This window comes from Sciurus vulgaris, assembly GCF_902686455.1.
Source record: "Sciurus vulgaris genome assembly, chromosome: 3".
In the NCBI taxonomy this organism is placed as follows: Eukaryota; Metazoa; Chordata; class Mammalia; order Rodentia; family Sciuridae; genus Sciurus; species Sciurus vulgaris.
The window spans coordinates 183,201,895-183,224,394 of NC_136463.1; the positions used below are offsets into that span (position 1 = coordinate 183,201,895).

Here is a 22,500-nt window from a genome sequence, read left to right on the forward strand (position 1 = left end):
GATCAACTGAGACATGAACCACCTGGCACTTGTTTTGCCAACTCAAAAAAAGTTTTTTCCCCATCTCTGAAATTCTTCTACAAGATCAAAAGCTGAAGTTCAGAACAGATCTTTTTTTTTTTTTTTTTAATTTTAAAAAATTAATTCCTTTTAGTCAGAATAGATCTTAACAATTTTTACCAAACTGGGGCTAACTGGGACAAAAAGGACCTAAAGAAATGGTTGTAGCTGGAAAGCAGGAAGTTGATAAACCACTCACTTTTGTGATAAAAGCAAAAAACCTACAGGCAACATCACATTCCTCTACGTTAGGACAACATATCCAGGGCCAAGAAGCATGAATGATGTAAAAATGCACAATACTTAGTTTAGGCTAATTTCCTTTAGACCATAAAATGTTGGAAGTTTAGTGGTAAAACTGATGTCAGGGATCCTCTACTCTAACTTTTCCACCAGTATCTGACATGGGGTCAAGAAGATACTGACTGAAGTAATGAAGGACTTCACCAACGTCTCCAACTTGGGGCCAGGGACTAGTCTGCTGAGTGTTAGTACCCTGGTCTTGTACTGTCCTTTCTATTGTATCAACAATATACCTTAAGAAATTACAATATTGATATAAAAGAAAACAACATTCTAGTAAGTTCCTTTTAACTTGTTACAGAAAAAAAAAACTATATTGGGACTACATAAGCATAAAAATATGTTTCCTAAAGATAATGTTTAAAGAAATCAGTATCATCTTCTTCAAAGGAAAACTGGAGGTAATTCCTTTTAAGAGTAGTTGACTTTACATAGAGCACAGAGTATATGGTAGAACAATTTAAGATAAAAACAAAAACTCACAACACAAAAACAAAACATACATACACATCTACAAATGTATCTACCTGATTTTAAAAAATACAGAAAAGACCCTTGAGAACAGCATTTTGTATTTATCAAAATTAGAGATTCCATGAACTAACTATATAGGCAATTCCTACATTCTAATTTTAGCCTCTGGAGTTGGGAAGAAAAAAAGGGGGGAGGGGCATATGTTTCCTTGAAATAGGTCCATGGTTAGTACAGATAGGCAATAATCAAGTGTTAAATAAAAAAAACTGATTTCTTAAGATTTAGAAGTCTGCCAGGTGTGGTGCTGCACGCTCAAGAGCTGAGGCAGGAAGATCGAGAGTTCAAAGCCAGTCTCAGCTACGGTTAGGCACTAAGCAACTCAGTGAGACCCTGTCTCTAAATAAAACACAAAACAGGGCTGAGGATGTGGTTTGGTGACTGAGTGCCCCTGAGTTCAATCCCGGGTACCTGACCCCGATTCCCCACCAAAAAAAAAAAAAAAAAAAATTTAGAAGTCTATTGAGACCACTGTTCTGAAATTTAAACAATGCTTTCTAAATAAAAATTCTGTTAACTGAAAAATTATCAGTCAAATTTTAATGATGATCTACTCACTGTGTGAACAGTTGCTGATATTTTAACTTGTTTCTCTTCAGATTCTAACTGGCATAAATTTTTAACTTGGATCCAGTCGATCTCATTCACACCATTTATCCACTTCCCTTGTTTGGGCAACAGACTGTAGGTAAAGTTAAAAGACATTAAAAATGTGTCTTTATATGGCACTTTTAAGGATCAGAAAATTAATGCTTTTCTTTAGGGACCTTTTACAAAACTCTGCATGTATGCCTTAAAGTGATTAGTGAAAGATGATCATATTTTACTGAGTTGTCTCTATAAAAGTTAGCTCTTCCTAGAGTGATGTTAGGCAGTGATCCATTCAGTTCATACTCTTATGACTTTCAAACACTCTAACTTATGCAAATAACCTGTGCCACAGTTTTCAAGGGGAACTGTTAGAAGTGAGCAATCAGTTCTGCACTCTTACCTACATCCTGAAATCCCTGGGGAGCTTTAAGAGTGCCAAGGCCCACGCCCAGGGATTTAACTATAATAGGGCAGCCATATACAAGTGAGCAGAACAAAAGTGCCACTGAACAAAAGTGCCACAACAGAGGGGTGTTACACGCATTGCATACATTGTATATTTGTATTTTCATTCTACGGTTTCATTTTTTGTTATATTAGCAGTTGGCAGTAGAGTATTATATTCTAATGAGTTTACCTACAGCCAGAAGAAAAAATGGGCTAGCAGAAATCCTTTTTGGGGATTTTATCAGAGCTCTAAAACACAACTCTAACCTTTATTTTGATTATTCCATCCTGGAACTCCACCTCAAGTTAGCAACCCTAAATATAACAAAGATTGACACACAAGATGTTCCCTGTAAGATTACCTTAAAAGCAGAAAACTGGATGCTCTGTGGCTCCTGCTGCTGCTGCTGCAGATGTTAACTAAAACCATTTAGCACTAGGTGCGAACACTCTGAGGACTTAATTATCTCAATCCTTATGACTAAGAAGCTCTCACTAATTATTAACTCCATTTTACAGAAGAAACTGAATAGAGAAAGTGAGAGATGAAATTACTTGCCCAAGGCTACTGGTGGTAATAGAAAAGCTGGGAAGAAACCCAGGCAGCTGGCTTTCGAGTCCCTGCCCTCACTCCTATGTTCTGGGCCTCATCAGGGGCACAGACAGGTGAAGTGTGCTGTTCCTTTGGCACACAAAGATTATTAGGTAGCCATCAAGTGAGGTTTACAAGACGCCTACAAACATCGGGGAGAGGAGAAAGCAGGATGTAACTATAAAACAATCACTATGCTGAAAGGATAGAAACCCTCAGAACAGTGATCTCAGTTCATAAGAAAAGGAAAGTGCTAGAGGTCGACAGTGGCTGACACTGCACGGGGGCTGCTGCTTCAGTTCTCCTGTGCCCGCTTCTTCATTCCCTAGGTCCTAAGAGATGCACGGTACCTTTATAGATGATGAAACTTTCCTACGAACAAGGTGGGCAAACACATGTCTGCAAAACACCTGCTGGAAGAGTCACAGTGATGAATGTCATATGACACACAGACCACAGGGCTCTGCTCATATGACACACTGACCACAGAAGTGTACGGGCACACAGTGGGTAAGAGGAGTGGCACAGTGCTTTTGTGCTATCCACAATGACCACTGGGCTTCAGGGGTAACTCCCTAACTAACTTCCCTATCTGGGCAGCTGGGAGGCTCTTTAGGGTTATAAAAGGGATGATAAGGAAAAACTGAATTGCCTTATGGGTCTCTCATGAAAAAATATCCAGGGCTAGGGGTAGGCTTAGAGGCTGATTGCTTGCTTGCCTAGAATGTGGGTGAGGCCCTCGCTTCCAGATGTAGCACCAAAAAACAAAACAACAGCAGCAGCAAGAGACAAAACCCAAAATATCTAAACAAATTTAGCCATACTCTTAATAACTTTTTCACATAGAATTTCAGGAATTTTCTGTGAGAACATGCCTTCAGTTTTATAACTTAGCCAGAATTCACTTTATAAGATGTTGCCTTATATCCAGCTAATTTAGACCACATATAGTCTACAAGACCAGTAATACCTATATTATTTGTTACCACATTTATCAAAAAATCACTTTTCAACATTTTTTCCCCTTTAAGTTGCATAACATAAAACATTCCAATATACAATATTTAGAATAAGTCTAGAAATAAATATTTAACTCTTATCATTAAAATAAAGCTTTAGAGTTCTACTGGATGATACTATCATTAAAGTAACTGAGAAAACCCTCCCTTTTCATCTTTTACCTGCTCTCCTCATTGTGAGAAGGCTGAATCAGAATGGAGCTTCCATCCCTGAACCCCTGCTCTCTGAACGTCTTCTTCATATCTGCCTGGGGAATGGCAGTCCAGCTCCCTTCACCTGCAGACCCGGCTCTGTTCACAAGCACCATGCCTGCTGGGGTGGGTGCAGCCGTGAGCACAGTGGCCACTTCTGCGTTAGCGGGAAAGACATGCGGTGATTCTATCACTCGCCCATGTGTTGTGCCTTCACCACTTGACTCCCGATGAAGCACGTTGAGCAGCAGAGGCTCGCAGCCCATCCCAGTCTCAATCTGCACTCCTCCAACCTGCAACAGCATCAGAACAACCCTGGCATAGTGCATACTGCCGAATTGACATCATCACTAGTAAAAGACTACTCTTGTAAAAAACAAAAACAAAAACCTCACCTTTTCCCAAGTGAAATTAAATTTTCAATTTTCAAAAATGTTTTTTAAGTATCAGAGGAACAACTTAAGATTTTGTCTGAAAGTGTCTCATATCCATATTTTCTTTCTCGGGAGAGCAATCTGGTTTGGAGTAGAGGTTTATGAGTTATCAACGGGGATGAGGAGGCCTTGGAAATACAGAAGGTCCAGGGATGGGTCTTCTGAGACAGGAAGCTCGCTCTCCTCAACCAAGGCTCCACCACTCCCTAACTCAACGGAATGTCCAAGCCCTCTGACACCAGCAGGCCCTAGGCACGCTCCCAACTATAGCATTTACAGTGCTCTTCACACTGTGAATGCTGGAAGGAAGCTGACTGACCTCCATATCCAGCATGTGACACACAGCTTGGCACAAGGGAAGTCTCAATTTCTCTCTCTCTCTTTTTTGCATATGTGTAATCAGGAATTGAATTCAGGGACACTCAACCACTGGGTCACACCCCAGCCATATTTTGTATTTTACTTAGACACAGGGTCTCATTCAGTTGTTAAGAGCCTCACTTTTTTTTTTTCTATTTATTTATCTTAATTTTTATAGACTGCATTTGATTCATTGTACACAAATGGGGTACATTCATTTCTATGGTTATACACGATGTAGACTCATACCATTCGTGTAATCATACATGTACATAGGGTAATGATGTCTGTCTCATTCCACCATTTTTTATACCCCCCTCCCTCTCATTTCCTTCTACATAATCTAAAGTTTCCCCATTCTTCTCTCCCTCCCCAACCCTCCACCCCCATTATATATCATTCTCCATTTAGCAGGGAAAACATTTGGCCTTTGGTTTTTTGGGATTGGCTTATAGCACCTCACTTTTGCTGAGGTTGACTTTGAACTCTCAATCCTCCTGCCTCAGCCTCCTGAGCTGCTGGGGTTACAGGAATGCACCATTAAGTCTGGCAGTAAGTCTCTCTTTGACATGCAACTACCACTGACTGGACCAAGACGTATGGGACACTTCAGCAGTCTTCTAATGTCTAATTGCCTTCATATATACTGGATAAAATTTCATTACAATGACTTTTAAAAATCCAAAATTATCATGAATATTTTTTCGGTAACTGTTTTTTACCTCCATTCCATTCCATACAAAGATGTCTTCCCCATCAGCAATGTCAGCTTCACACAGTGTCAGTTCATCTCCTAGAAAAAGCAGTGAGACCATTAATCATGAGCATCAGAAACAATTTAGCTGAGGACAGAGCTGAACACGTAAATACTTAGCATAATAACATCTTTATTTTTACTTTAAAATGCTGTCACATCACTTTGTGAGTATGGGGCAGGACAAGCCAGTATGGCAGCCGACTGGACTGCAGTGCACAGTGACGAGGCAGGAGCTGAACAGGAGTCAGGCGGGCAGCGAGCGGCCCCAGCTCCACCAACTGCTGTCGGATCCTGTGGCCTCATCCTCTCAGCTTCAGTTTTTTCATTTATGAAATGAGGGTAAAAGAAGTTTGTGAAAACCAAAAGAAAAATGAACATAAAACTATTATCACAAGATTTGGTATAGTGAGAAGTCCGAAATAAATGTTATTGTTACTACTGTTATCATTATGTTATTTAAAACAAATACATACTTAAAAAAATTTTTTTTAGTTGTAGTTGGACACAATACCTTTATTTTATTTATTCATTTTTATGTGGTACTGAGATTCAAACCCAGTGCCTCACACATGCTAAGCAAGCGCTCTACCACTGAACCACATCCCTAGCTCCGGAAATACATATTTATAAACTCTCAAAGCCCTTTTGTTTTGCTATAAAATCTGAAGCTGAGTAAGGTAGAAAATCAAGCCATGTAAATACAATTCAAATGGTTTCAAACCATTTTGTTCAGTCATTTGTGGTAATATTTAAAAAATGCTAAGGCATTTAAAAAACATTTTTAGAAAGGTGGGCTTACTTCTGTTAGGAAGATTTCACATACATAAATTACATACTTATAAATTAGATTATTTCTTTTTGAAAGCTATATAGTGTGATGATTAGTTGTGTAGTTATGAAAGAAGCAGGTGAGGGAAATACTAGCAAAGAGGAAATCACAGGTGAATCCCACAAAAATATAAATAGATAAAATTAGTTGTTGTGTTTTCATAAACATCTTACCATCAAGTGTTTGATAAATGTGAAGTCCTGCTGGTACATGCTTTGCTATACTAAGAATCATGTCTCCTTCCCAAAATTCTAATAGCTGAAGAGGAGAAAAATGAAAAGTAACATATTAATTTAATTCCAGGTTTAATAAGAATAGCACTGTGCTAACTTACATAGAAAGCAAAGAGATGAACATTCCCATCCCTACCCAACACCAAAAATGTGGAAATAAGACAATATTCTCATTAAATTAGTCAAATCTAAAGACGGTTACTCTCTTCCATTCTTGACTGAAGAGTGCTGGCATACACTAAGGATACAAACACATCCAAATGGTTATATTTATGTGAAAATGATTTTTATCAGAAAGCAAACTCCTCTGTGGGCCAGCCTAGGAATTACTGCCCCAAAGAGCCACCCTGTTTTGTTTCATTGGTACTGATTCCAGTTCACACAAATTCTTACACTCTAGTTACACCAAAGAGGAAGGCCCAGCTTGGTGGTACACAACTGTCATCTTAGAGATTTGGGAAGCTGAGACAAGAAAATCGTAAGTTCAAGGTCAGCCTCCGCAACTTAGCAAGACCCTGTCTCAAAATAAAACCTAAATTATGTTGGCTTAGGATCTGACTTCCTTAACAAGACTGCTAAAGTGCAAAAAGTGAAATCAAGAATCGATAAATAGGGACTGGCTCAGCAACCCAGCTCCAGCACTGTAAGCCCGCCCTAGCCCAGCTCCAGCGCCAACCCACCCTAGTGCTCCTGCTATGGCTGACCATTGACCAACAGGCGGGGTCACCTCTGCCCATAATCATGGATTATTCCCGACCTGGAGGCCACCATCCCTAGGTGGGCAGCTCTCTTCTTAGGACACCACATTATCAAGTATCTCTCAGGCATCAGGTACCTGAAGACTAGGAAGTTTGAACAGTATAGTGTTATTGTAGAATTTTATTATTAGTAGCATTATTACAATTATTCCTATTATTATTCCTACTTTTCTTTTTTCTTTATTATTTTCACTCTATTTTCTTCTTATCTATTTGTTTCCTTGAGACTCTTTCTCCCTTTTCTCATGCTAACAACCAATTTCTTTTAATTCTGCTTTCACTATTCCTATGATGTAGTACTCCTTTAGACTCACTTCTTATCTCATTAATGTTATATCCTACATCCCTCCCCATCCTCTTTGTCCACCATTAGAAATTATGGTCATTATTGCAAACCTATTATTTATGCTGTAGATAATAATCAAACTCATCATCTCTGTTTATAAAGACAATACTGTTACTATCTTAATAGGACTATTTGGGTTAAGGATGCATATTGTTTGTATTGTGTGCTGCTAGTATTGATCTCCCACTTTAAGATGAGATATTGGAAGCCTGCAGGGTCACTATAAGCCTATGGGGGGAATCTGCAATACCTTGGATCTGCACTGCTAGAGGGAAAGATACACCAAAACATGAAAAAGCAAGGGAAGAAAGTGTCCCAAAGAAACGTAGATGCTATATCAACAGAATCCAATGATCACATGGTAGAAGAAATGTCAGAAAAGGGAGTTCAGAGTGTATCTAATTAAAATGATCTGAGAAGCAAAGGATGAGATAACAGAGAAAATGCAGGCAACGAATGATTGCACCAATAAATAGTTAAAAGAGCAAATGCAGGAAGAAAAAGATCATTTCGATTAAGATAGAGATTCTGAAAACAAAACAGAAATCCTTTAAATGAAGGAAACAATAAATCAAATTAAAAATTCAACAGAAAGCATCGCCAACAGAATAGATCATTTGGAAGTCACACAAAGAAGACAAATAGGATGTGAGGGCGATCTGGCTGCGACACCTGTCACCCCATTGATCGCCAGGGTTGATTCGGCTGATCTGGCTGGCTAGGCGGGTGTCCCCTTCCTCCCTCACCGATCCATGTGCGTCCCTCCCGAAGCTGCGCGCTTGGTTGAAGAGGACGACCTTCCCCGATAGAGAAGGACCGTTCTTCGGTCAAGGGTATACGAGTAGCTGCGCTCCCCTGCTAGAACCTCCAAACAAGCTCTCAAGAAGACAAATAATTTTAATCTTGACATCAAAGTTGACCAAACAGAAAAGATGGTAAGAAAACATGAATGGAAACTCCAAGAATTATGGGATATCATAAAAGTCCAAATTTAAGTATTACTGGGATTGAGGAAGGCACAGAGATACAAACCAAAGGAATGAACAACCTATTCAATGAAATAATATCAGAAAATTTCCCAAATCTGAAGAATGAAATGGAAAGTCAAATACGAGAGGCTTACAGGACACCAAATGTACAAAATTACAACAGATCCACACCAAGGCACATTATAATGAAAATGCCTAACATACAAAATAAAGATAGAATTTTAAAGGCTGTGATAGAAAAGTATCAGATTACATATTGGGGGAAACCAATATGGATATCAGCAGATTTCTCAGCTCAGACCATAAAAGCTAGAAGGGCCTGGAACAACATATTTCAAGCTCTGAAAGAAAATGGATGCCAACCAAGAATCTTATACCCAGCAAAACTAACCTTAAGATTTGATGACAAAATAAAATCTTTCCATGATAAACAAAAGCTAAAAGAATTTACAAAAAGAAAGCCTGTGTTACAGAATATTCTCAACAAAATATTCCACAAGGAAGAAATCAAAAACAACAATGTAAGTTAGCAAAGGGAGGAAGTACCGTAAAGGAAAAGCAAATTAAAGGAGAAACCTAGTCAAGTTAAAAAACCAAAAATAAGCCAAAATGACTGGAATACAAGTCATATCTCAATAATAACCCTGAAAGTTAATGGCCTAAACTCATCAATCAAAAGACATAGACTGGCAGAATGGATTAAAAAAAGAAAGATCCAACAATATGCTGCCATCAAGAGACTCATCTCAAAGAAAAAGATACCCACAGACTAAAGGTGAAAGGATGGGGAAAAACATACCATACACGTGGACTCAGTAAAAAAGTGGGGGTTCAGATAAAGTGAACTTCAAGTCAAAGTTAGTCAGAAGGGATAAAGGACATTTCATACTGCTAAAGGAAAGCATAAATCAGCAAGACATAACAATCATAAATATTTATGCCCCAAACAATGGTGCATCCATGTATGTCAAACAAATCCTTCTCAATTCCAGGTACCAAATAGAACACAACACAATAATACTAGGTGACTTTAACATATCTCTCTCACCTCTGGACAGATCTTCCAAACAAAAATTGAACACAGAAACCACAGAACTCAATAACACAATCAATGATTTAGACTTAACAGACATATATAGAACATATTCCATCCATCAACGAGCAAACACACTTTCTTCTCAGCAGCACATGGAACCTTCTCTAATACAAACCATATGTTATGCCACAAAGCTACTATTAGTAAATACAAAAAAATAGAGAAATTACCTTGTATTCTACCAGATCATAATGGAATTAAATTAGAAATCAATGATAAAATAAAAAACAGAAACTATTCCAACACCTCGAGACTAAATAATACATTACTGAATGATGAATGGATAACAGAAGATATCAGGAGGGAGGTAAAAAAATTCTTAGAGGTAACCAAGAACAACAATGCAACATATCAAAATCTCTGGGATGCTATGAAAGCAGTACAAAGAGGAAATTTATTGCATGGAGTGCACTGAATAAAAGAAGAAAAAAGTCAACAAATAAACGACCTAACATTAGAACTCAAAGCCCTAAAAGAAGAACAGATCAACACCAAAAGTAGAAGACAGGAAATAGTTAAAATCAGAGCTGAAATCAATGAAATTGAAACAAAAGAAACAATCAAAAAACTTGACAAGATAAAAAATTAGTTCTTTGAAAAAATAAATAAAATTGATAAACCCTTAGCCACACTAATGAAGAGGAGAAAAAACTCAAATTACTAAAATTTGTGATGAAAAAGGAAATATCATGACAGCCACTATTGAAATACAAAACAAAATATATTTTGAAAATATATACTCCACCAAAATAGAAAATTGCAAAGACATCAACAGGTTTCTAGAGACATATGATGCACCCAAACTGAACCTGGAAGATAAACACAATTTAAACAGATCAGTTTCAAGCCATGAAATAGAAGAAGTCATCAAAAGCCCATCAACCAAGGAAAGTCCAGGACCAGATGGAATCTCAGCTGAGTTCTACAAGACCTTCAAATAAGAACTCATTCCAATACTCCTCAAAGTATTCCATGAAATAGAAAAAGAGGGAACCTTTTCAGATTCATTCTATGAAGCTAGTATCACCCTGATACCAAAACCAGACAAAGACACACTGAAGAAAGAAAACTTCAGACCAATATCTCTAATGAACATAGATGCAAAAATTCTTAACAAAATTTTAGCAAATTGCATATAAAAACATATTAAAAAGACAGTGCGGGGATCCAAGATGGCAGACTAGAGGGAGGCTGCGTTCCTTGTCGCTCCGTAACTCCGGTTTCAAGCAGAGGATATCTGTTTCTTGGTGAGGCAGTTTTTGCCGCTTATTGATTCCCTGGTGTTTACCCCATTTGTCTGCTGTGATGACCTGTAGTCTGCCAGCATATCGACGCCTTTTTTGAGTGCAGATTGCTCACTGTCAGGCGCCTATCATCCGCCATTTGCTGGCCTCTGGCCCGTCCATCGCCTGCCTTACACTTATCCATCACCCAACGCACGAGGTTCACCTCCCGATTGGGTCCAACAAAAGTCAGCAAACTGATCGCTGACCGCCAGAGGAGCACCAGCTGCCTGCTCTTGCCTGGAAGTTCTCTGTCACAGTACCTGCAGGTTTGATTACACATGGCTGCCGCCATTTTGAACCGCCATTTTGAACCAACAGCCAGGCCCCATAGGACCCCTGGCCGGACTGACTGAGCCCCGTCTCCAGGATCCCTCAGACCAACCGATCACTCCCTGCCTCTGGGGCCCTCACATCGACTGACTGCTCCCTGCTGCCAGGACCCCCAGACCAACTGACTGCGCCCTATCACCGGGACCCCAGACCAACTGATTGCACCCGGCATCCGGGATCCCCCAACCACACCAAACACACCGGACCTCCAGGACCCCTGCCTGACCAACCTCATCCCGCTGCCAGGACCTTCAGCTGACCACGTCCTCACCCTGAGCTGCAGGTCCCCATTTGCCAACACATTTGGAAGCCAGAGCAGCCATCTTGGATAATCCTGGAAGCCGGAGCTCCGATCTTTAGGTGGGGCAAATCCCTCCTGAGATGCCTGCTGGAGGCTTGAAGCTCATTGTCAGGTACCTCTCATGCATCAGGCTTCTAAACACTGGGATGTTTCATTACTATATGACTGCTATACTGTAGATTTTCTTTTTTCTCCTTATAGAGAAAATTTAATTTTTATTTCTTTACTTTTCTTGCTCTCTTTTCCTTTTGTTTACCTGTTCCCTCAGAGTCTCTTTCTCCCTTTTTTGCATTCTAACATCCAATTTCTCTTGATTACACTCTCACCCTTTCTATTATCTAGAACTTCTGTATAATCTTTTCTTATCCCATTAACAGCCACATTCTACATCCCTCTGCATCCTCTTTGTCCTCCATTAGAAACTGCAGACCTTATGGCAAATCTGTTTGTTTTATTGAAGATAATATTTGAACTCATTCTGTTTATTATGACAACTTTGTTATTGTCCTCATAGGGGCTATTTGGTCTAGGATTGCATAGTGTCTGAATTGGGCACTCCTAATATTGATCTCCCCTTAAAGAAAGGGTTTTGGAAACCTATAGGGCCACTATAAGCCTATAGGGGGAAATCTGCAATACCCCAGATCTGCACTGCTAGAGGGGAAGATACATGAACAACATGAAAAAACAAGGGAAGAAAATGATCCAAACAAATCTAGATTCTATATTAATAGAATCCAATGACAGTATGTTAGAAGAAATGTCAGAAAAGGACTTCAGATTACACATAATTAAGATGATTCGTGAAGCAAAGGATGAGATAAGAGCGCAAATGCAGGCAATGAATGATAATACCAATAAGCTGAAAGAGCAACTGCAGGAAGCAAAAGATCATTTCAACAAAGAGATAGAGATTCTCAAAAAAAAAAAAACAAAAAAAAAAAAAAACAAAAACAAAAAGAAACAAAACCAAATGAAAATCCTTGAAATGAAGTAAATAATAAACCAAATAAAAAACTCAATGGAAAGCATCACCAAAAGACTAGACCACTTGGAAGACAGAACCTCAGACAATGAAGACAAAATATGTAATCTTGAAAATAAAGTTGCCCAAACAGAGAAGATGGTAAGAAATCATGAACAGAATCTCCAAGAACTATGGGACATCATGAAAAGACCAAATTTAAGAATTACTGGGATCGAGGAAGGCACAGAGATACAAACCAAAGGAATGAACAACCTATTCAATGAAATAATATCAGAAAATTTCCCAAACCTGAAGAATGAAATGGAAAATCAAATACAAGAGGCTTACAGAACACCAAATGCACAAAATCACAACAGATCCACACCAAGGCACATTATAATGAAAATGCCTAACATTCAAAATAAAGATAGGATTTTGAAGGCCGCGAGAGAAAAGCATCAGATTACATATAGGGGGAGACCAATACAGATAACAGCAGACTTCTCAACCCAGACTCTAAAAGCTAGAAGGGCCTGGACCAACATATTTCAAGCTCTGAAAGAACATGGTTGCCAACCAAGAATCCTATACCCAGCAAAACTAACCTTCAGATTTGAAGATGAAATAAAATCCTTCCATGATAAACAAAAGTTAAAAGAATTTACAAATAGAAAGCCTGCACTACAGAATGTTCTCAACAAAATATTCCATGAGGAGGAAATGAAAAACAACAATGTAGGTAAGCAAAGGGAGGAACTACCTTAGGGAAAAACCACTCAAAGGAGAAGTCAAGTCACTTAAAAACCAAAAATAAGCCAAATGACTGGGAATACAAATCATATCTCAATAATAACCCTGAAAGTTAATGGCCTAAACTCATCACTCAAAAGACACAGAATGGCAGAATGGATTAAAAAGAAGACCCAACAATATGGGGCCTGCAAGAGACTCATCTCATAGAAAAAGACATCCACAGACTAAAGTGAAAGGATGGGAAAAAACCTACTACACACATGGACTCGTAAAAAAGCGGGGGTTTCCATCCTTATATCAGATAAAGTGGACTTCAAGCCAAAGTTAGTCAGAAGAGATAAAGAAGGACATTTCATACTGCTTAAGGGAACCATAAATCAGGAAGACATAATGATAGTAAATATTTATGCCCCAAACAATGGTGCATCCCTGTACATCAAACAAATCCTTCTCAAGGAATCACATAGACCACAACACAATAATTCTGGGTGACTTTAACGCACCACTGTCACCACTAGATAGATCTTCCAAACAAAAACTGAACAAAGAAACCATAGAACTCAGTAACACAATCAATAGCCTAGACTTAATAGACATATACAGAATATTCCATCCATCCACGAGTGGATTCACTTTCTTCTCAACAGCACATGGAACCTTCTCGAAAATAGACCATATGTTATGCCACAAAGCAGCCCTTAGGAAATGCAAAAAAATAGAGATACTGCCTTGTGTTCCATCAGATCATAATGGACTAAGAGTAGAAATCAATGACAAAATAAAAAACAGAAATTACTCCAACACCTGGAGACTAAATAATATGCTACTGAATGAAACATGGATAACAGAAAACATCAGGGAGGAGATAAAAAAATTCTTAGAAGTCAATGAGAACGACGATACAACATATCAAAATCTCTGGGACACTATGAAAGCAGTACTAAGAGGAAAATTCATTGCATGGAGCACATTCCAGAAAAGAATGAAAAGTCAACAACTAAATGACCTAACATTACAGCTCAAAGCACTAGAAAAAGAAGAACAGAATAACAGCAAAAGTAGTAGAAGATAGGAAATAATTAAAATCAGAGCTGAAATCAACAAAATTGAAACAAAAGAAACAATTCAAAAAATTAACAAAACAAAAAGTTGGTTCTTTGAGAAAGTAAACAAAATAGACAAACCCTTAGCCACACTAACAAAGAGAAGGAGAGAGGAAACTCAAATTACTAAAATTCGTGATGCAAAAGGAAATATCACGACAGACACCACTGAGATACAGAACATAATGAGAAGCTACTTTGAAAATATGTATTCCAACAAAATAGAATCTACCGAAGACATTGACAAATTTCTAGAGACATATGCTCCTCCCGAACTGAACCAGGAGGACATACACAATTTAAAAGGATCAATATCAAGCAATGAAATAGAAGAAGCCATTAAAAACCTACCATCCAAGAAAAGTCCAGGACCAGACGGATTCTCAGCCGAGTTCTACAAGACCTTCAAAGAAGATCTCATTCTGATACTTCTCAAAGTATTCCAGGAAATAGAAAAAGAGGGTACCCTACCATACTCATTCTATGAAGCTAATATCACCCTCATACCCAAACCAGGAAAAGACATCAAAGAAAGAAAATTTTAGACCAATATCCTTGATGAATATAGGTGCAAAGTTCCTTAAGAAAATATTGGGAAACCGTATCCAAAAGCATATTAAGAAAATCATGCACCACAATCAAGTGGGGTTCATCCTTGGAATACAAGGATGGTTTCACATCTGTACATCAATAAATGTAATCCTTTATGTCAATAGACTTAAGGATAAGAATCATATGGTTATTTCAACTGATGCAGAAAAAACGTTCGGCAAAATACAACACCCCTTTGTGCTCAAAACACTAGAAAAAATAGGGATAGTAGGAACATACCTGAACATTGTAAAGGCTATTTATGCTAAGCCCATGGCCAACATCATTCTTAATGGAGAAATACTGAAACCATTCCCTTTAAAAACGGGAACGAGACAGGGATGTCCTCTTTCACCACTTCTATTCAACATTGTCCTCGAAACTCTAGCCAGAGCAATTAGGCAGACTAAAGAAATTAAAGGGATACGAATAGGAAAAGAGGAACTTAAGCTGTCACTATTTGCTGATGACATGATTCTATATTTAGAGGATCCAAAAAACTCCTCCAGAAAACTTCTAGACTTCATCAATGAATTCAGCAAAATAGCAGGCTATAAAATCAACACACATAAATCTAAAGCATTTTTATACACAAGCGACGAAACATCTGAAAGGGAAATGAGGAAAACAACTCCATTTGCAATAGCCTCAAAAAAAAAGAAAATACTTGGGCATCAATCTAACCAAAGAGGTAAAAGATCTCTACAATGAAAACTACAAAACATTGAAGAAAGAAATTAAGGAAGAACTTAGAAGATGGAAAGATCTCCCATGTTCTTGGATAGGCAGAATTAATATTGTCAAAATGGCCATACTACCAAAAGTGCTATACAGATTCAATGCAATTCCAATTAAAATCCCAGTGATGTACCTTACAGAAATAGAGCAAGCAATCATGAAATTCATCTGGAAGAATAAAAAACCCAGAATAGCTAAAGCAATCCTTAGCAGGAAAAATGAAGCAGGGGGTATTGCAATACCAGAACTTCAACTATACTACAAAGCAATAGTAACAAAAACAGCATGGTATTGGCACCAAAATAGACAGGTAGATTAATGGTACAGAATAGAGGACACGGACACAAACTCAAATAAATACAATTTTCTAATACTAGACAAAGGTGCCAAAAATATGCAATGGAGAAAAGATAGCCTCTTCAACAAAAGGTGCTGGGAAAACTGGAAATCCATATGCAACAGAATGAAACTAAACCCCTATCTCTCACCCTGCACAAAAATCAACTCACAATGGATCAAGGATCTTGAAATCAGACCAGAGACCCTGCATCTTATAGAAGAAAAAGTAGGTCCAAATCTTCACCTTGTTGGCTTAGGATCAGACTCCCTTAACAGGACTTCCATAGCACAAGAAATAAAAGCAAGAATCAACAACTGGGATAGATTCAAACTAAATAGCTTTCTCTCAGCAAAGGAAACTATCAGCAATGCGAAGAGAGAGCCTACAGAGTGGGAGAATATCTTTGCCACTCATACTTCAGATAGAGCACTAATTTCCAGAATCTATAAAGAACTCAAAAAACTCTACACCAAGAATACAAATAACCCAATCAACAAATGGGCTAAGGTTATGAACAGACACTTCACAGAAGAAGATGTACAAGCAATCAACAAACATATCAAAAAAATGTTCACCATCGTTAGTAATAAGAGAAATGCAAATCAAAACTACACTAAGAGTCCATCTCACCCCAATTAGAATGGCGATTATCAAGAATACAAGCAACAATAGGTGTTGGAGAGGATGTGGGGAAAAAGGTGCACTCATACATTGCTGGTGGGGCTGCAAATTAGTGCAGCCACTCTGGAAAGCAGTGTGGAGATTCCTTAGAAAACATGAAATGGAACCACCATTTGACTCACCTTCCCACTCCTTGGCCTATACCCAAAGGACTTAAAATTAGCATACTATGGTGACACAGCTGCATCAATGTTTATAGCAGCTCAATTAACAATAGCTAGATTGTAGAACGAACCCAGATGCCCTTCAGCAGATGAATGGATAAAGAAACTGTGGTACATATACACAATGGAATATTACTCAGCTTTAAAGAAGAATAAAATTATGGCATTTGCTGGTAAATGGATGGAACTGGAGAATATCATGCTAAGCGCAATAAGCCAAGCCAAAAAACCAAAGGCTTAATGTTTTCTCTGATATGCCAATGCTAATTCACAATAAGTGGGGTGGGGCTAGGGAAGAATAGAGTTACGCTGTATTAAACAGGAGGACTGAAGGGAGGGGAGGGGGTTAGGGGGTCGGAAGTAAAGGAGAATGAATCTGATATTATTACCCTGTGTGCATATATAACTATATGACTGGTGGGATGTTACATCATGTACAACCAGAATGGGAAGTTAGACTCCATTTATGTATGATGTGTCAGAGTGCATTCTACCGTCATGCATAACTAATTAGAACAAATGAAATTGTTTAAAAAAAAAAAAAAGGACTGGGCACATGTCAGCATCTCAGGAGGCTGAGGCAGGAGGATCACAAGTTCAAAGCCAACCTCAGCAGTTTAGTGAGGCCCTAAGCAACTTAGTGAGACTCATCTTAAAATTAAAAAAAAAAAAGGAGGGGGTGCTGAGGATGTGGCTTAGTGGCAAAGTCCTTGGATCCAGTCCTTAGTCACACACACACACACACACACACACACATCAACCACTTAAAGAAAATTGGTTTGCTTTTCTTAGTAGAGGAAAAATCAAAAGACGGCTGATAATTTTGATGAAGGATACCATTTTTCTGAAAATTCATTTATTTCTGGGACAAAACTCCCCAAACTTATATTTCCTATTTCCCTTTTTCTTGATCAGGAAGTAGTGTGGGGTGAAGAAGCATGACCATAGAAAAGAACAAGAGATGAAGAGGAGGAAGACCAGGACTGCATTACCACTAACTAGAAGTCTGAGCAAGGGCAATATCAGGTTTCTGTAAATTACAACTTCTTTCATCTTCAAAATGGAGTCAGCTTGCTCTCAGAAGGTTAAAGAGTCAAACTGTAAAATCTATGTGAAAGCAGGATAGGTAAATAAAGAGCTCCACCGTTGCTATTGCTATGATCATCACTGGAACACAGCTGGGTAAAAACTGAGGCAATTATCATAATGATGTTTTTGACTAGTGACTAGTAGATACCTTCTTCACTTAAGAGACTCGAGCTGGTGCAGCTCACTGTTCGAACGTCTGCCTAGCATGCACGAAGCTCTGGCTTCCATTCCCAGCACCACAGAAAAGAAAGGAATCTGATTGATAAATGCGATTCTATACTCAAGGGCACAACATTAACTGTTCTTATTTGTTTAGTGGTCCTTGGTTTTAAGCAACACGCTCAGATTCACCTTCTCATCCCTCTGAAAAATAATTCTCCTTCATTTATTTACCTCAAAAAGAAAACTATATATTTTTTGGACCCCAAAATAAAAGGTGCCAGCCCTATTCTCTACTTGAAAAGCTGCTGGTGGGAAGTACACAGAAAAGACTAAAAGGCTTAGGAATAGGGGAGAACAGTTGTTTTACCCCTCTATGAATTAGCAGATGTAGGAGTTTCCTAAGCAGTTTTGAAAAATAGCTGTTAACCTAAATAAGATGAAATGTAGAAGCCAGCTCAAGATGGATCTTATTATCTCCATTAAGAGGAAGTAAATAAACTAATTTACCTGAAATATTGACTGTCGAAGATCTCCTAAAGTTTTTCTTTTGTCAAAGGTCAAATCCCACACACTTTCTGCCTGAGAGGTTACTGGGTGCAGAGCCCCATTGAAGAATCGATAACGAGGGCCCAGATGGAGGTGCAATTCAAAATCATTGTTTGCAGAATCACATTCTGCCCTTCAAAGAGGCACATACAATACATGAGTACTATGCTTTTAAAACAGACACTTTTTTTTTTATCTCAAACCAAAAATATTTGCTTTAAATACAAGTAATTCTCCATTCCTCCTAAGTACCACCCTTTTCTTCTAACTGCCAAAATGATACATTTTAGATTTTCAATAGTCAGCAACATTCCCAGAAATTTCAAGGGAAAACTGTTTCAATGCACTGTTAATCACATTTCTCTGACACCTGAAACCTTCCAATCCTGAGATTATATTATAGTTGTGGACAAAATGCTAGACACTTGCTCATGTAACCGACTTCTACATCATCCTGATCCTACTAGACTCCTTGGGCTCTTGCATAAGATACATGCAATTGCTGGCACAAACCTCTTGAGCTACTTAGGAGTCTGAGGCAGGAGGATTATAAATTTAGGGACAGGGTGGGCAACTAAAAAGGGCTGGGGATATAGCTCAGTGGTAAAGTACCCCTGGGTTCAATCCACAGTATCACAAAAACAAACAAACAAAACAAAACAAAAAAACCCCAAGTCTCACTCTGTTTTTATTTTTTAGCATCTTCATTTCTTTTGAAAATTTCTTTGGTCTTGGTGTATCATTCAATGTACCTGCTATTCTTTTCTCCAAGATCCAGGTCTATCATAAAAATGGTGAACACATTCCCACTACATAACTGGCCCCCTGAATTCACAAGGAGACGGTATAAACTTCCATTTCCCTACCTGATACCTACGACCCTGTCAGTGAGCAAATAAGATCCAGTTCTTCAGGGCTGAGATCACCAAATTCTTGTAAGCCATGGCTTCAAGAATCCATTATAGGTTTTTGTCCAAGACTGATACTAAACCCAACAGTTCCTAGAATCCACATTTCCTTCCTTCTGAAAATCTTCCCACCTCTGTTCTTCAGTCACCTCATATTCAGTTCTCCAGAGCTACTTAAAAATGAGGGAGGTTTTAAGGACAAGCTTTCTTTGTAACCAAGGGAATAACCTGGCCAGGTTAGGGTGTAATTCACTTTGCCAAACCATGTGCTCACCTATTTCCCTCATCTTCTTGGGCTTTGGTCCCTACTGAGCAATAGGCGTTTTATGTCATTTTATGTTTAGTTTCACAGATAAGGAGCAATTCAAAGCAAATGATACCTCCACTATAATAATTCAACAGCCAAACTGGTATTTTTAACTAGTTGAGTACTCTTTCTTTTAAAATTTTCACTACTCAATGTATAAGGCCTTAATTAGATGTGCATTCCCCTGAAAAATTATTCGAACTCTAAATAACTTGTTACCTTTTCACTTTCAGTTCAATGTTGGCTGCATCCATTTCTTTCAGCAGGTGACAGGGAACCCTGTATCTCGGGTTAGCTAGAGCTGTGAACAAAACCTGTCATTAATTGTGCTGACTAAGTAAAATCTGGGTGCTGGAAAGGGGCTGCAGGGGCAAGGAAACTGCTGCTAACTGGCTGCATGGATGCTGACTTTCTCAGACCTTGGCTTTCCAACCTAAGAAAGGAAGGAGAAGGAATGAAAGGTAGGTGGCTTTTAAGCCAAATTAGGAGACCATTCTTTCACCCCTCTTTACACTTCTTTAAAAGAATACCCAAATTTTCATCCTGATTACAAATGTAACAATTGGTTATTGTATAAATTCTGGAAATTATTTTTTAAAGTACAACATACTACTTGTAATCTCATTCCTAAAACATACATGTATGCCCATCACACAAACATGCACAACACACATATTTTTTTAAAACTGGGATTATATCTGATGTATTTATAACTTGCTTTCTGATTTCATATATTATATTTTTCCACAGCCTTAAATAAACAATTGCATAGAAGTCTATCCTATGTAAGTAGCATAATTAATCTAACCCATCTTTCTCTGCTAGATATTAAGGTAGTTTTCCAACTAGTCCCTTCTATAAAACAATGGGGCAGCAAACATCTTTAAACATAATATTCACACATGGCTCTGATTACTTCATGACAAACTTGTGAGACTTACTGGTTTAAAGGATGTGGTAGATTTAAGGCTTTTAAATATGCACATCCAGATTGTGTTTATCTGTTTACAAACCTACCAGCTGCAGAGGAAGTGAATTCACAGAAAGTGTGACAAGGTAGGAAACTAGTGGCATCTCATTCCTCTTTCACGTTTTTCTGATTATGGGTTAGGTTGGAAATTTTTTCAGGAATTTCTTCTTTTGTACAATGCCTATTTATAAACTTTACCCAATTTACTATGGTGCACCATGTAATATAAGTAAGAGCATTTTACAGATAGGAAAAATAAGTCTGTCATGTATTTTTTACTGCTTTCTATTAGCTTGTCATTTAAAGTTTCTATTACTTTTTCTTGGTCTTTTAGTTTAGAAAGGTCTTTTCTACCTTAAGACCAAATAAACTTTACATATTTTAAGGCTTCATTTTTACATAAAGGAGCTATAGTTTCATTTAAGTGATTGGTAGAACAAAGGAAAATGCCTTAGTTATTTCCTTAGTAACAAACCAACTTCCCAGTTGTATTTAAGTAATTTACTTTTCTATTTATCCAAGAGGTGGCTTCGCTTGGATTAAAGCCTCAGACATGGGCTGGGGATATAGCTCAGTTGGTAGAGTGCTTGCCTCATAAGCACAAGGCCCTGGTTTTAATCCCCAGCACCGGGAAAAAAAAAGAGCGCAGACATGCCTACATTGATTCCTGGACTCACTTCAGTTTCAGGGATCTTGGCAGTTAGCACAGCTCTGTCTTCACTGCTACAGTTTTATAGATGTGTTTTTACTGATACCATAAGCAGCCCTAGTGTCCCTTCTTCAATTTTTATTACTTTATTTCTCTAGGTGAATTTTAGAATTGTTTTGTAAAGTTCCATCCCTTTATTCCCCAAAAGTCTGTTAAGACTTAGACTGAACCTTTATTCAATTCCTCAGCTACCTGGAAGCTGTTGTTTAGTATATAGTCCAAGTATGCTCACACTCAAAGTCAATCTGGTAAGAGATTAACACTCCATCAGAAGACCTTCTCTTTCTATTAACACATGGTTCTCTAATCATGAATTCTGATCCACAGTATTTCTATCAAAACCATAAACATGTCTTTTTTCTCTCAGAAAAATAAAGCAGGGCTTGGGCTGTGGCTCAGTGATAGAGTGCTCACCTAGTACATGTGAGGCCCTGGGTTTGATCCTCAGCACCACATAAAAATAAAATAAAGGTATTGTGGCTGCCTACAACTAAAAAATAAATATTAAAAAAAAAATGAAAAATGCAAAGGTTTTTGGTTAACAGTACAGTTATATAACTGTTTCAGATCTAGGAAGACAACTTCCTTTGATTCTCATGTAAATTTGTAACTGCTTTATTCTTATTCTTTATAAAAAATGATCACTCTTCTCATTGAGTACATTCTCTTCATCTCTAATCATAGCTATGTCTCAATCTAAAAAAGATCTCCTACTTGGCATTTTTTATGTTTGAGAGGACTTTGGGAAATGATGAAAAAGTCTTCTTGATTTATTCATGTTAATAGCTTCAATTAAAAGAATACCTTTTATTGTTAAATGTTGCAAATGGTTATTAACCTCCATGGTTTAAGCTCTCTTGGCTCAACAATGAGAGCGTCAAAGAAATTTCCACTGATCAGAGGACATTACTTTGAGGCAAAAGCAAAAAAGTAATGAGAAAATAAAGGGGGAGATGAGAAAATAAGACCAAGGCACTTACAACACAAAGGCGACACAGTGCCAAGTAAGTGGCAGCTG

At 38.1% G+C, this 22,500-nt stretch overlaps 1 protein-coding gene across 6 annotated transcripts in view; it reads right to left on the minus strand.

The window, feature by feature from the left end:
- The window catches only part of USP40 (ubiquitin specific peptidase 40), a 79,823-nt gene that overhangs the window by 32,697 nt on the left and 24,626 nt on the right, over positions 1–22,500 (minus strand). For 5 of the 6 annotated variants that reach the window (XR_013762622.1, XM_079132250.1, XM_079132251.1 and 2 more), the window contains 6 exons: positions 20,023–20,104; positions 18,550–18,721; positions 6,289–6,373; positions 5,252–5,322; positions 3,706–4,028; positions 1,453–1,576 (listed from right to left, as the gene is read on the minus strand). Coding sequence is in view for 5 of the 6 variants with exons in the window: in XM_079132250.1 (XP_078988376.1) it covers positions 1,453–1,576; positions 3,706–4,028; positions 5,252–5,322; positions 6,289–6,373; positions 18,550–18,721; positions 20,023–20,104 (857 nt within the window). In the remaining variant the exon portion in view is untranslated. The remainder of the gene's footprint in view (positions 1–1,452; positions 1,577–3,705; positions 4,029–5,251; positions 5,323–6,288; positions 6,374–18,549; positions 18,722–20,022; positions 20,105–22,500) is intronic. The other variant, XM_079132252.1, reaches the window with a different exon arrangement.